At 37.4% G+C, this 13,997-nt stretch overlaps 1 protein-coding gene and 1 non-coding gene across 2 annotated transcripts in view; both read left to right on the top strand.

Moving 5' to 3' along the window:
• Nucleotides 1-12,828, top strand: part of Tmprss11c (transmembrane protease, serine 11c) — a 57,828-nt gene extending 45,000 nt beyond the window's left edge. Inside the window, exons 6-10 of the mRNA NM_001030297.2 lie at nt 1,306-1,344; nt 4,811-4,982; nt 6,429-6,688; nt 8,735-8,877; nt 12,396-12,828. Coding sequence (NP_001025468.1) covers nt 1,306-1,344; nt 4,811-4,982; nt 6,429-6,688; nt 8,735-8,877; nt 12,396-12,557 — 776 coding nt within the window. The 3' untranslated portion in view covers nt 12,558-12,828. The remainder of the gene's footprint in view (nt 1-1,305; nt 1,345-4,810; nt 4,983-6,428; nt 6,689-8,734; nt 8,878-12,395) is intronic.
• Nucleotides 7,348-7,454, top strand: Gm25473. The gene has a single exon (XR_003956135.1). It is a non-coding gene; the product is annotated as a U6 spliceosomal RNA (small nuclear RNA).
• Nucleotides 12,829-13,997: the final 1,169 nt, after the last annotated feature.

Raw genomic sequence — 13,997 nt, 5'->3', positions numbered from 1 at the left:
TAATGAAGTGACAGTTTTCTACATATGAGATTTGACATGTGACTCATTTATTTTCTCCCTCTCCTCTTTTCCCACATCAATTGAGAAAATTTGAGATTCTGTTCACAAATGGGCTGCATAGCAAAACTATCTGTTATAAATGATTCTTTTCCAAATCTATCCAGGAATGAGAAGAAAATTTTAAACTATGTCTTATTGCCAAGTTAAACCCTTTTGATCCAAACTAAATGGGCAATGGGACAACAAACAATTGAGCCATAGCACACAAAGAATGTAAATTTTATAGTATAGTAAAAATTCACTTAACATACACACACACACATACACTCACACACACACACAAAATGCTAATACTAAACCAAAACTACTACCTGACCCAGATGTTCCACACATGGACACACATCTAAATGGCCCTAAGTTGGCACATCCATATGTATTACAGTGTTGCCCACAAAAGCCAAGATATTGACCAGCCTAAATATTCATCAACAGATGACTAAAGAAAATGTGATGCCTACATAAAGGGGGATTTTGTTCCTCTGTGAAGAAGAATGACATTGTAACAGCGGCAGGAAAATAGCCACAATATCGAGTATTAAGTTAAGAGAAACAAGCCAAACGCAAAGACACAAATACATCTTCTCTCATTTGTGGAGCCTTGATGGAAAGTGTGTGTGTGTGTGTGTGTGTGTGTGTGTGTGTGTGTGTGTGTGTGTGTGTGTGTGTGTGTTGTGTGGCAAATTTATAAAAAAGGAGGAGCTCTAAAGGGTTGAGGGAATAGGAACAAAGGAGAATAATGGAGTACATGTCAAGAAAGCAGAAACGTGGCCTATGTTGGGAAGAAAAAGGGAAAGCCAGATGAGGAGAGGCAGAATAGAACATTGAGAGAGAACAAGAACAAAGTTTAACTGTACGTGTTATATGTATCTGAAAATATCACAAGGAAACCAATGTCTTCATATGTTAACCAAAACATTCATTTCAATTTTAAAAGTGCAGTAAAGGTAACATCTTAGTTCATAGGATTATTGTTAGGGTGTCTTCTAGGATCTGATGGAAGATTACCACTTCTCCTATATTTTAGAGCATTTCAAAAGTAAAATTGTTTTGCAAATTATGAGGAACTTTAGTGTTTTAGAAGTAAGTATAAATATTTTATTTTTTTATATATTAGTTCACAAACAAAACTGGCAATCAAAATAGATAAAATGTTTACAAGTTATTGCCAAAACAACATAAGTACAATTCATTTTAAAAATAAAATGTGTTTATAAATGTAAATAATTTTATTTTCTTGACTTTTAGACATTGCAATGCCAATAGCAGAAGATCTTCTCAATACATGTAAGTTTATCAATAACGTTATTTTCTTTCAATTCTTCAGTCTTAGAATGCCAAGAAAACTTGCAGTTGTGTTGTAATAAGAAGTCTTATTTTAGAAATGTGTGTGTTACCATAGTTATCTCTTTTTTTTTTAATTCTTTAGCCATTTTTTCCAGTCCACCCCCTCCCAGTCCACCTTCTAACTGTTCCATATCCCATACCTCCTCCCCGCCCCCTGTCTCCACCAGGATGTGACAACCCCCACACCTCTCACCCCACCAGGCCTCTAAACTCCCTGGGGCCTCCAGTCTCTTGAGGGTTAGGTGCATGAACCCAGACTCAGTATATGTGTTGGGGGCCTCATATCAGCTGGCGTATGCTACCTGGTTGGTAGTTATCCTTAAACTGACTGATATCGTAGATTTAAAATGCAGAGCGTTATCACATGCCATGGTGGCAGAGGGGACCTGGGGACAAACAGTGGTAATTAAGAACTTAGAATCAGCACATGTGCATTTTGAATTTCGGATCTGCCAAATTCTAAAGGGAAGAATTAGCATAAGTTCCTTAACTTTCCAAAGCCTTACTTCCAAATTAGTGTGAAGATAGAATAAGGTGATAGAAATAGATAAGTAATCCAGAGTGTATGTCCTGAAAGCACTCAATGTATGTCATTTGTATTTTCTGTCTACACGTAAGAATCCCAGGCCCACCCGGCATGGCGGTGCATGCCTTTAATCCCAGCACTCGGGAGGCAGAGGCAGGTGGATTTCTGAGTTCGAGGCCAGCCTGGTCTACGGAGTGAGTTCCAGGAAAGCTAGGGCTATACAGAGAAACCCTGTCTCAAAAAAAAAAAAAAAAAAAAAAAAAAAGATCCCAGGCCCAGGAACTCTCTCTGGAGCTCTCTGACCCTAGCAACTAACTTCATGTGCAGAAAGCTATATGCTTTATTTGTGAACCATGACTTCCTTGCTAAGCATGGCATTTTTTTCACCCTCCTTCATCCCATTACGGGTCTTAGGAAATACAACCCCTGAGGTATCTGGAACTCTGAGCAAAATGTCAAGGAAAGCATTATATTTGTCTGGATTTAGAACTGGGGTCGCTGGATTAGAGCGGTCATCCCATAGACAACACTGACCCAGAGTGCTCTCACCATCCCGGAGTCCCTGCTCAGTCATTTAGGAGGAACTGGGATACATTTAAACACACCGCTACTCAGGTATTCTCTCTCATAGATTTTTGATTAAACAACTCACAAGCAACTTAATAAAGCATTCAAAGAAACTATTCCAATGAAGCCTTCAGTATCTGTAAATTGAAAATTACACAATTTGGGAAGGTTATCAAGCTCATAGACGTCAGGAGAGGCATATGAGCAGTGCTAATAAAGATAACTACTCCCCAAGTGAAACACTAAAACCCTTTCGTATCAGGATTTGACTCGCCCTATCTAAGGTTCCGCTTACATTTCTAATAAAAAGCAAAGGGCGTGCAGAAAAAATAAACAAATAAATTTAAAGAATAGATAATCAGGGTGTGACTCATTGAAGTGTATTACAATACAGTAGAAGTGGAACGGTGGGAGGGCAGTAAAGGCTCTGTGGGTTCCGTTATATCTCAAAACATCAGCCAGCAACTTTCATTGTGCTCTTTAAATCCTTGAAATTTTCCATCTGCTCTCTTCTGATACCATAAAGCTACAAGGTGCCATGGAGAACTTGAGCAGAGGTAATAATAACAAGGTAAGGCTGTAGAGCGATAGCTTCACGCACAGCAGCCACGAGTAAATGGGAGCTTCAGATGGAAGGTGATGGATAGAGAGACACTATGAGTAAGGTCAGAAACAGTGAAATCACCGGCTCCTCCCGGAGACACCTATCCCACAGAGAAGGATCTTCGTTTTTATATTCCTCACAAGGAAATTGAGTAAAAGCCAGCTTCCTTTAGGAGTCGCCCAAAAAGAAAGGAAGATAGGGCGGAACCATTATCCCCCTTGGTTTTGGATTAACTGCTTGATCCTCTGTAGAGTCAACAATGAGGGAGTAGAATGAAAAAAGAGAAGGGAGTGACATCCCATGAGTCATCGCGAGAGTACTCATTAGACAGAGCAGCCAGGAGTGACTCAAGGAAGATACCTTAACCTGAGGTTAGAGATGCGACTCTAAAGTAAGAAGTGTTAAAAGCAGTGTGCAAACCAAAAGGCTTTGGAAGCTCAGTAAGGAGCTTTAAAAGTATGCATGATTCCCCTCTGTTCCTCATACCTTGCTGCCTTCAGGAAGGGAGATCTCAAAGTATGTACAGCCACTATAATCACATACCAAGTGTGAAGCAATTGGCCAGCTAGCATCTCTAATTAGTTCAAATATTCTTATTCTTGATACAAGTCAACTCTGTTGTCTAAGGTGTTTTACCCTTAACTCTGTTGACACAGAGGCCAGCAAAGCCTTTGTTGCAGTGGCTCTTGAGTTCATAAAGGGTAATTAGAAATATCCTGGCCTTTATACACTGGATATCCATAAGCATTCCCCCAAGCCATTCTCCATATATGATAATCAAAAGTGTTTCTACCATTGCCAAATACTAGCTGCTGTCTTAATCTACTGTCTTGAATTTTTACACATTTTTCATTCTCCAGATGAAATAGTAAAATAAGTATTTTTATTTCACTTTTTCAGGCTTCACTTGTACAGATATTTATTGAGTTCCTTTTATGTAATATGTTTTCTATGGTGAGTTCTAAATATTTTTAGGAAAAAAATGTAATTTCTAATCTTTAAAGGTATTTACCAATGAAATGGTAATCCATAGAAAAGATGGCAAACCTTAAGGCAAATCCATCTCTTCGGTTGGTATAAATTTAAGATAGTCAAAGGAACCAGAATCAGTCTGATGAATAACAAACATGTCTTATTACTACAAATTCGCTTTGAAGGCATCAGAGTCCGGCTGCTTCTCGGTTTCTAAACCGAAGACAATGCACAGGTCTACTTCCCAGAAGTATGTGACTTTGGAAGTTCTGGCCACTTCCAGTCATTTCCTCTGTCAGGGCACTGTGTATCGGGATGTTTATTCACCCTGTGCCATACCCTCATATTCATCCATATTTTAATACGAATGTTTTCATAGCATTCATTGCTATCTAGCCACCACTGAACTTACAAGCCACATACTTCCTTGTACAATTTAGTAAGGTTGTTCCCTTCTAAAAGCAAACCTATAATTCTACCTATCTCACACATCAGGTAAGGCAAGACGGACACAGAGTTCATGTCATGACTGTTAGGCACAGGAGACTAAGATGGCAACGTATTTGGAGTATATCTTCAGGAAATCATGTCAGCAGTAAATCTATTCTAAGTTCTCCCTGACAGTGAGGTTTTTCTCAGCTACTAGTTAATAAGGACATATGTTTGGGGTCATTTATTTAGTATGGCAACACACATGAATAAGCAAATTCAACACTAATGGATTCTTCTTTGAACAGGTTGTGGACGACGCACAATTATTCATAGAGGTCACAAAGTAGCAGGAGGCCAGGATGCTGAGGAAGGAGAATGGCCCTGGCAAGCCAGCCTTCAACAGAACAGTGTCCACCGATGTGGAGCTACTCTGATCAGTAACTACTGGCTTATCACTGCTGCTCACTGTTTCATACGGTGAGCTAAGACCTGGGAAGGTCTCAAGGGCACTCAAGTACTAAACATCTAATAACCCCTCCCTATTTAGTGTGTTCACGTAGCTATGTCCCCAACTGTTCATTACTCAGGTGAGGTATAACCTCAGAACTGCTCTCTCATTTATCACTAAAATAGTAAGTATAGTAGTCATTCAACAAAACTTTGTCAAAAGTTGAAATATTGACATTTTGAACTAGGCATAATTGTTTGTTATGGAAAGCTGGCCTGTGCACTGTAGAACACAAGGAAGAGCCTCCACCCTTAGCCACCAATAATATCTCAATGTTAACAACTACAGTATCTACAAAACATTGGTAAAGGTGAGTTGGCAAAATGGTTTCAGTGACAGAGTGGCCTCAAGCTTTCCATGTAGCTTGAACTGCCCACAAACTTGCAATCCTCCTGCCTCTGCTTACTAAATGTTGTAATGACAGGTGTCATCTACCACACCCATATGAAATGATGGCTGTTTAAAAGAGTAATTGTCCAACCTTACCATCCTCTTCTCTGTTCTCAGTACTAGGGATTGAATCCGGGGTCTAGTGCATGCCAGGCCAGCACTCTTCCACTGTGCCAGACAAAATTTCATCTCTAACTTGGTCAGCTCTACTGAAAACCGTCCTTGCATATTACAAGCATTCAGTAGAAAGCTTGGAAATGTTCCAACAATTTCTCAGACTACTTCTCAGAACATAGTATACAAAATACTGAATAACAAAACTGAAAGACACTAGTACTTTATTTGTTGTTTACAATGGCTAAAAGATGAGATTTAAATGATATAATTTCCATAAATTCTTTGGGTTCACATCTCTGCTTAGTTTTTATTAAGTCATATCATCGTTGTTCTTTATCTTTTAAATCTCCCTCAGTATTTTCTATTTGAGCCAATAAATAAAATGAACTTTCTATGAATTGTCTTTTCTTTTTAATTGTCTTTAAGTGGAAGTCTCACTACACATAGCTCCTTAGATTTACTATGTAGCCCAGAGTAGCCTCAAAAATCACCATTCTCATGCCTCCATTCCTCAGGCATTACACTCACATGCCTAGCTATTGATTATCCTTTTAGGCATATTTTATAGAGTTACTCAAAATGTGTACAAACATTGTTTTTATTTCTTCATTTATATATAACTTTTATGAGAGGGGAAAAAGCTTTCCATAGTGGTATACACCCTTAATCACAACATAAAGTCAAGAGGCAGGGGCAGATGGATCTCTTTCAGTTTCAGGACAGCCTAGTCTACATAGGTTCAAACCAGCCAGAAATGTACCATGATACCTTCTCAAAACACAAAACAAAACAAAACAAAATAACAGTACTATAGAAATTCAAATTACATAATTAGTTTTTAAAAGGTTAAGACTAGTTTCTTTAGCTCTAACATACAGGAGTTTAAATAATAAATCTATTTCCTTTAGGGCTGCAAACCCCAAAGACTGGAAAGTTAGCTTTGGGTTTCTTCTAAGTAAACCACAAGCACCACGAGCTGTCAAGAATATTATAATCCACGAGAACTACAGTTACCCTGCACATGATAATGACATAGCTGTTGTGCGTCTGTCTTCGCCAGTATTGTATGAAAGCAACATCCGAAGGGCTTGTCTACCAGAAGCTACTCAGAAGTTCCCACCCAACTCAGATGTAGTGGTCACTGGGTGGGGAACGTTAAAATCGGATGGTAAGTTCCTGACATCTTTTCATTACAGGACTCCAGCTTTAGGAATTAAAAAGAAACACATTAAGAATTACAACTAAATCTGAAAAAAAGATACTTCCTCTAGTTCATTTAAATTGGTGTAATGTGTGTGCAATGAACTGACTATTGTGCTGAGTATCATTTATTTAGAAACTATAATTTCATAGAGGTGTTGGCCAATTGCCCTGGTAATGGTGTCTCTCGGAGGGTTTTTAGGTTTTGGTTTGGTTTGGTTTGGTTTGGTTTGGTTTGGTTTGGTTTGGTTTGGTTTGGTTTGGTTTTTGTTATGTTTTTGTTTTTTTTTTCATTTGGATTCATAATTTTCTCTGTGTCATTCATTCACTCAATAAATACTTATCTTTCATCAAAGAGGCAATATTTGAGCAAAGCCCACTTATCAAACACAGTCCGTGACCTCAATCCTGGAGAGAGTTTGGATCTAAATACGTCCAAAACACATTTTGAAAGCAGTAAAATGAAGCTAAAGGATTTTAAGATCTATAATCACAATTGTAAGCTTAGCTATAAAACTTTATAAATGACTATGAAATGTATGCTTCTGACATGTGAAATTTTTATTTTATTTTCTAAAACATGCATAGCAAATGTAAAACTCTAAAACAGTTTTTAAAAAATTATCCGTGCTTGCTTCGGCAGCATATATACTAAAATTGGAACGATACAGAGAAGATTAGCATGGCCCCTGCACAAGGATGACACGCAAATTCGTGAAGTGTTCCATATTTTTACTACTCAGCTATTTAAAAAATGAATTTATGAAATTCCTAGGCAAATGGATGGACCTGGAGGGCATCATCCTGAGTGAGGTAACCCAATCACAAAGGAACTCGCACAATATGTACTCACTGATAAGTGGATATTAGCCCAGAAACTTAGGATACCCAAGATATAAGATACAACTTGCTAAACGCATGAAATTCAAGAAGAAGGAAGACCAAAGTGCGGACACTTTACCCCTTCCTAGAAATGGGAACAAAACACCGATGGAAGGAGTTACAGAGACAAAATTTGGAGCTGTGACAAAAAGATGGACCATCTAGTGATTGCCATATGCAGGGATCCATCCCATAATCAGCTTCTAAACGCTGACACCATTGCACACACTAGCAAAATTTTGCTGAAAGGACCCAGATATAGCTCTCTCTTGTGAAACTATGCCGGGGCCTAGCAAATACAGAAGTGGATGCTCACAGTCAGCTATTGGATGGATCACAGGGCCCCCAATGCAGGAGCTAGAGATATTACCCAAGGAGCTAAAGGGAACTGCAACCCTATAGGTGGAACAACAATATGAACTAATCAGTACCCCGGAGCTCTTGTCTCTAGCTGCATATACATCAAAAGATGGCCTAGTCGGCCATCACTGCAAAGAGAGGCCCATTGGACTTGCCAACTTTAAATGCCCCAGTACAGGGGAACGCCAGGGCCAAAAAGGGGGAGTGGGTGGGTAGGGGATTGGGGGGTGGGTATGGAGGACCTTTGGGATAGCATTGGAAATGTAAATGAGGAAAATACCTAATAAAAAAAATTTTTTAAAAATTATCCTATCACATACGACATGCAAACTAATTCTGGGCATGATTGTTTCTAGAAATCGTTTGTTTGTAAATAGTTCTCACGTTATCTAAAATGTTTTCTATTGCCTGAAAAAAAACAGTTTTAAAATTAAAAAACAATTTTAAACAGAAACTTTATCGAGTTTCAGAGACAATAATATTGAGTTTCAAAAGAATTAACACAATCTGGAGGGCTTGCAAGATGGCTGAGCAGGTCAAGATGCTTGCCTCCAAGCCTCAGGACCTGTGTTTGATACGTAGAACCCACACACATACTAGAAACAAAACACTGACACTCAAGTAGTGACCTCTGACCTTCACATCCATGCATATGCATGCATGTGCACACACACACTTTCTCACACAGTATATGTGTGTGTGTGTGTGTGTGTGTGTGTGTATGATTTTTAAGTTCTCTTTTTAAATTAAATAATATTCTTTCTTTCTTCAGGAGACAGTCCTAATATTCTCCAGAAAGGAAAAGTGAAGATTATAGACAATAAGACCTGTAATAGTGGAAAGGCATATGGTGGCATGATCACACCTGGAATGATGTGTGCTGGGTTCCTGAAGGGACGTGTTGATGCCTGCCAGGTAATTCTCCACAGTCACTTACATGATTTTTTTTTCTTGGTGGCTTTAGATTTCTAATGGCAATACGATTTTTCTCAATATTAAATTCATCTAATTAAAATATATATTGATATCAATAAAGTGCTGATTCAATATCAGCAGTCCTGTTAATGAAACCATGTGTGGAACTAGGGAGAGACTCAATGAGCACTGAATAGATGAACCACATCGCTGGTGGCTTCAGTTTGACTTGTCTGTCTCCAAGAAACCTTCTACTTACATTAACACTAAATCCATCATAGAGATTTCACAACCTGGCTCCACCATCCTAATTATTTTATTTATTTAACGTCTATGTGAAATCCCACATAAGAGGCATGATTTCAAGGTCATTGCAATATTCATTTACTTTAGTTATGGTAACCTTTGTGGCATATTTAGTTTGAAACACACCTCTGATGAGTAGTTTAGGCAAAGAGTCAAGGTAACTCATTTACCTTAAATGACAAATCGGGGAATTTTGATCTTGTGCCCATTCATTGAACTCTAAACCCAGAGACTTTTCCTTATCAATGTGTTGCTAATATTCCTATGCTATTAATGAGCAATCATCTTGGATTGTCTAGTAATAGTCTAGGCAGGCACAACCAATGCTAAACCCAGGAAGATATATAGCAATATTGAGATTAGTAAATGAATTCCTGTACTCTAAGAACAAGAAAGCATGCAAATAAATATTTATAACACACAATTGTCCTCTATGAAATGTAGGCTTTCATCATTCTATTTTTCATACTAAATTAAACTTATTCTTGAACATCATTAAGAGTTTAAACGCCCCACTGTACTTAATTGATTAACTAGACCTGTGTCTCCTAACCTGCCACTGCCTAAGATCTGCACTTCAGCAACTGTGTTTACTGCACCCCAGTGACTTCATCTTTTACTTCTTCACACCTGTTTTAATAATCTTTAATCACAGAGTCATCTATCAATTCTCCCAGCTACTAAGCACTAGATGAAATACTTCCTTCTTGTAAACCTAAGGAATTTAATAATAGTTGAGTGTATCTTTTACTGTGCTATGTCAAATCTTCGCCACATGCTTTTATTACATATTGCACTATGTCTTAGTCTTCCTTAGAAAATTATAGTTTTTTTAATAACTAGAAAATTGAAGAAATTGAATGAAAAACTCTTTAATTTCCTTTCTTCTTACTCCATTTCTATTTGTACCCATGTTCACTTGGTTTCAGCAAGTTTCTTCTACTATTTAAAACTAATCTTTTTCCTGTATTCTTCACTGTCTCCTCCCATCTTCACAACAATTTGTACTACCTATTAATGTTAACATTCATATTTTTAAATTTCCTTGTTCTGTTGATCCATTCTGTACATTCTGTAAATATCAAAACAAGTCTCTCATTCAAGCCAACTCTTAGGAATTTTCTGTAATTCATACAAAAAGCAATTGTAAAATGTAAATTAATACCAAAAGCACCATGTTCTGATTTTTAAATGGGAAAATTGCCTAAATAGACTTTTTTTTTTTTCAAAAGAAAAAATACAAATGAGGTCTAAAGAAATAGTTCAGTAGCATTATGCTTGCCATGCAAGCATGAAGACCTGAGATTGTATTCTCCTTCTTCCATTGGGAACATAGTAATCTATATAAATAATCATAGCATTTGGGAGACAGAGGAAGGAGGATCTATAGTTAGACAGTTAATTGGATTAGTGACCTCCAGGTTCAATGAGAAAACCTGTCACACACACACACACACACACACACACACACACACACACACAAAATAAGTTGAAGAGTGATGAAGGAAGACACATGACATGAATTTGTGATCATCACATGCATACAAATGTGCACACACACATGCATGTACATAAAAATCCAGAAATACATTTTTACATGAAAAGTGTTTTTATTAAATATTTTCTTTATATACATTTCAAATGCTATCCCGAAAGTTCCCTGTACGCTCCCCCCACCCTGCTCCCCTCCCCACCCACTCCCACTTCTTGGCCCTGGAATTCCCCTGTACTGGGGCATATAAAGTTTGCAATACCAAGGGGCCTCTCTTCCCACTGATGGCCAATTAGGCCATCTTCTGCTACATATGCAGCTAGAGACACGAGCTCTGGGGGTACTGGTTAGTTCATATTGTTGTTCCACCTATAGGGTTGCAGTTCCCTTCAGCTCCTTTAGTACTTTCTCTAGCTCCTCCATTGGGGGCCCTGTGTTCCATCCAATAGATGACTGTGAGCATCCACTTCTGTATTTGCCAGGCACTGGCATAGCCTCACAGGAGACAGCTATATCAGGGTCCTTTCAGCAAAATCTTGCTGGCATATGCAATTGTTCAAAATCAATGATCACAGGAGAGGAAAATTGAAAATACAATGAGATATCACTTTAAGACTTTAATTAAGATGATTATAATAAAAATTTAAAAATTGTCTACAAAGATATAAAGGAAATTATATGCTAGTGATAGGGACAGAAAATGGTGCAATCATGATGGAAAAATAGTATAGTGCTTCTAAAAACAAACAGAAAATGAAAAGGCCTACACAGAAAGTCAAAGTCAAATACTGCATGATCTCATGGAGACTTTAAAGATCGGCTCACTAATACAGAATAGAATGATGTCTGCTGAGGCTGGAGAGATGGCTGAGCATTTAAGAGCATACACTGCTCTTGCAGAAGACCTAACTAAGTTTCATTCCCAGCACCAGCATAAGGTGGCTCACACCTGCCTCTAACTACAGTGTTGGGGGATCCAAGCTCCCTTCTGGCCTCCAGAGTCTCTGGCATACATAAACATATATAGAAGTAAGAATATGTCTTTAAAACAACAGTAGTAATAATAACACTTATTAAAGGGCGAAGTTGGGAAGAAAGGGATGGATACTATTCAGAACAGGTTGTAAATTTTTGCTTTAAGAAGATTCTAATTTGGGGGATCTAATGTATAGCGCAATTACTTAACAACGTATCATCTACTTGAAATGTGATGAAAGTCGAATCTTAGTATTCTCATAGAAGAAAGCAAAAATGTGACATAAAAAGTTACTTTCCTTAATATAGGGAATAACATTTGCTCAAAAATGGAGAACTATGTCCAATTTAGTGGAGGGTAAATAGACACCTTCATTTTTCCCTCAGCATAACAGTAATATAGGAAAGACTGTTCCTCAATATGGTGGTGTTTGCATAAGAAGAAATACCTTCAATAACTAGTTAATAAATAAGTTGAAACTTTTCAAACTAATTTTCCATTATTACATTGCATTAGTCAGAGAAGTATACTGACATACTGGATTTTAGCATATAATAATGGGACAGATAAAATACGTTAGGCTAGCATCATTTCAAGTACTGAAATATCCAGTGTTTTGTTTTGTTTTAGTTTGTTTTGTTTTGTTTTGTTTTGTTGGTCTCCCCTGCCATTTCAACAAAAGAAAAACAGATATAATTTTTGTTGTTAACATATATTATTAACTATATATTTTTTTGTCTCCAGGGTGATTCTGGTGGACCATTGGTTAGTGAAGATTCTAAGGGCATCTGGTTCCTCGCTGGTATTGTAAGCTGGGGCGATGAATGTGCACTTCCAAACAAGCCTGGTGTCTACACTCGGGTGACATACTATCGAGACTGGATCACATCCAAAACTGGTCTCTAGTGTGGTTGTTCTTTGTAGATTCAAGCTCAGTGGTTGCATATCTGTTAAATATGTTTGTAATCCCAAAACCACATTTTCTTAGATATTTCTCCTCTTCTACACATTTAAATATAAAATTTAACAGCATGAAACTTTAGATTTAAGATGTTTATTAAAGTTTGGCATATCTTTAGTGAGATTATGAACCAAAATATATAATTTTCTCCTTTACCATTTTGAGGATAAGTATAATTATTAAAGTGAATATGGTTTGGTTTATTAATAAAATACTCTCTGCTACCTTGGTGAGGCAGATATTTGGGTAATATATCACATGAGCATTAGTTATACATGATTCAAATTGTATAAGCCCTCTTCTACCGACCAGTTCATGGATTCTCCAGAATCAATGTGTTTGAGGACAGAGTCCAGAACATTATAGTAACACTGCCCATAAGAGTTACTGGAGAAATATTTATCTATTTTCTTTCTGGTCTCTGTGTCAAACCTAATTCTTCCAATTTTTCCTCGTCTTAAGTGATAGAAATCAAAATAATAATCCACAGATGTATTAATAGACCACAGTGTTTACTGACTTTCCTTTCTCTCTTGACTGTGAAACTGAAGTCAGAAGGTGGTTCTCTTGCAACAGTAGCATTATCCATGGGCGTATTAGGTTTTTTTTTTTAATAGGTAGCTTTAATTCATAATGCAAATAAAGCCACATTGTTTGTATTCCAACTCTTAAAATGTCTCAATATTACAAATTAGCAACTAGATAAACAATATGAAAAATTGTTCTCATGTCACTCTGACTTCGCCCATACAAAAACATTCTAGTGGAGGGTACAGGTGTCTGAAACTGCACAGTGATGTCAATTCTGCTGCTCAGTTGACATTGCTCCAAAACCTTATCTAATCCAACTGCTTTCTCAGACTAAAGTTCATCACTGTCTCTATAGGACTTCATATTTCTCTGCTTCATCACTAACAATATACAGCTACCTCCATAACCATCATGACAAACATTAATAACATTCGCTAATATTTACAGGTTCTTATTCATGGTAGGCAATATACATAATTAAAATCAATGGACAACTCCAAGAAAATGGTCTCCCTGGTATTTCAATTTTGTAGATGAGCTTACTAAAGTATAGAGAAGGCCAGCAGTCTTCTGAAGATCAAAGAGCCTCTAATTGACTGAGATCCAAATCATACAGCTCTATTTCAGAGCTTACAATTTTAACAGATTGTTATGATACAGGATATTGTTAGGGCCTAAATATTTCTTTTTTTAATTAGGTATTTTCTTCATTTACATTTCCAATGCTATCCCAAAAGTCCCCCCATGCCCTCCCCCCACCCACTCCCACTTCTTGGCCCTGGCGTTCCCCTGTACTGAGGCATATAAAGTTTGCAAGACCAATGGGCCTAAAATAAATTAACAAACATAACTAG

This window comes from Mus musculus, chromosome 5 (assembly GCF_000001635.26).
Source record: "Mus musculus strain C57BL/6J chromosome 5, GRCm38.p6 C57BL/6J".
In the NCBI taxonomy this organism is placed as follows: domain Eukaryota; kingdom Metazoa; phylum Chordata; class Mammalia; order Rodentia; family Muridae; genus Mus; species Mus musculus.
This window is presented reverse-complemented; position numbering and strand designations above follow the sequence as displayed.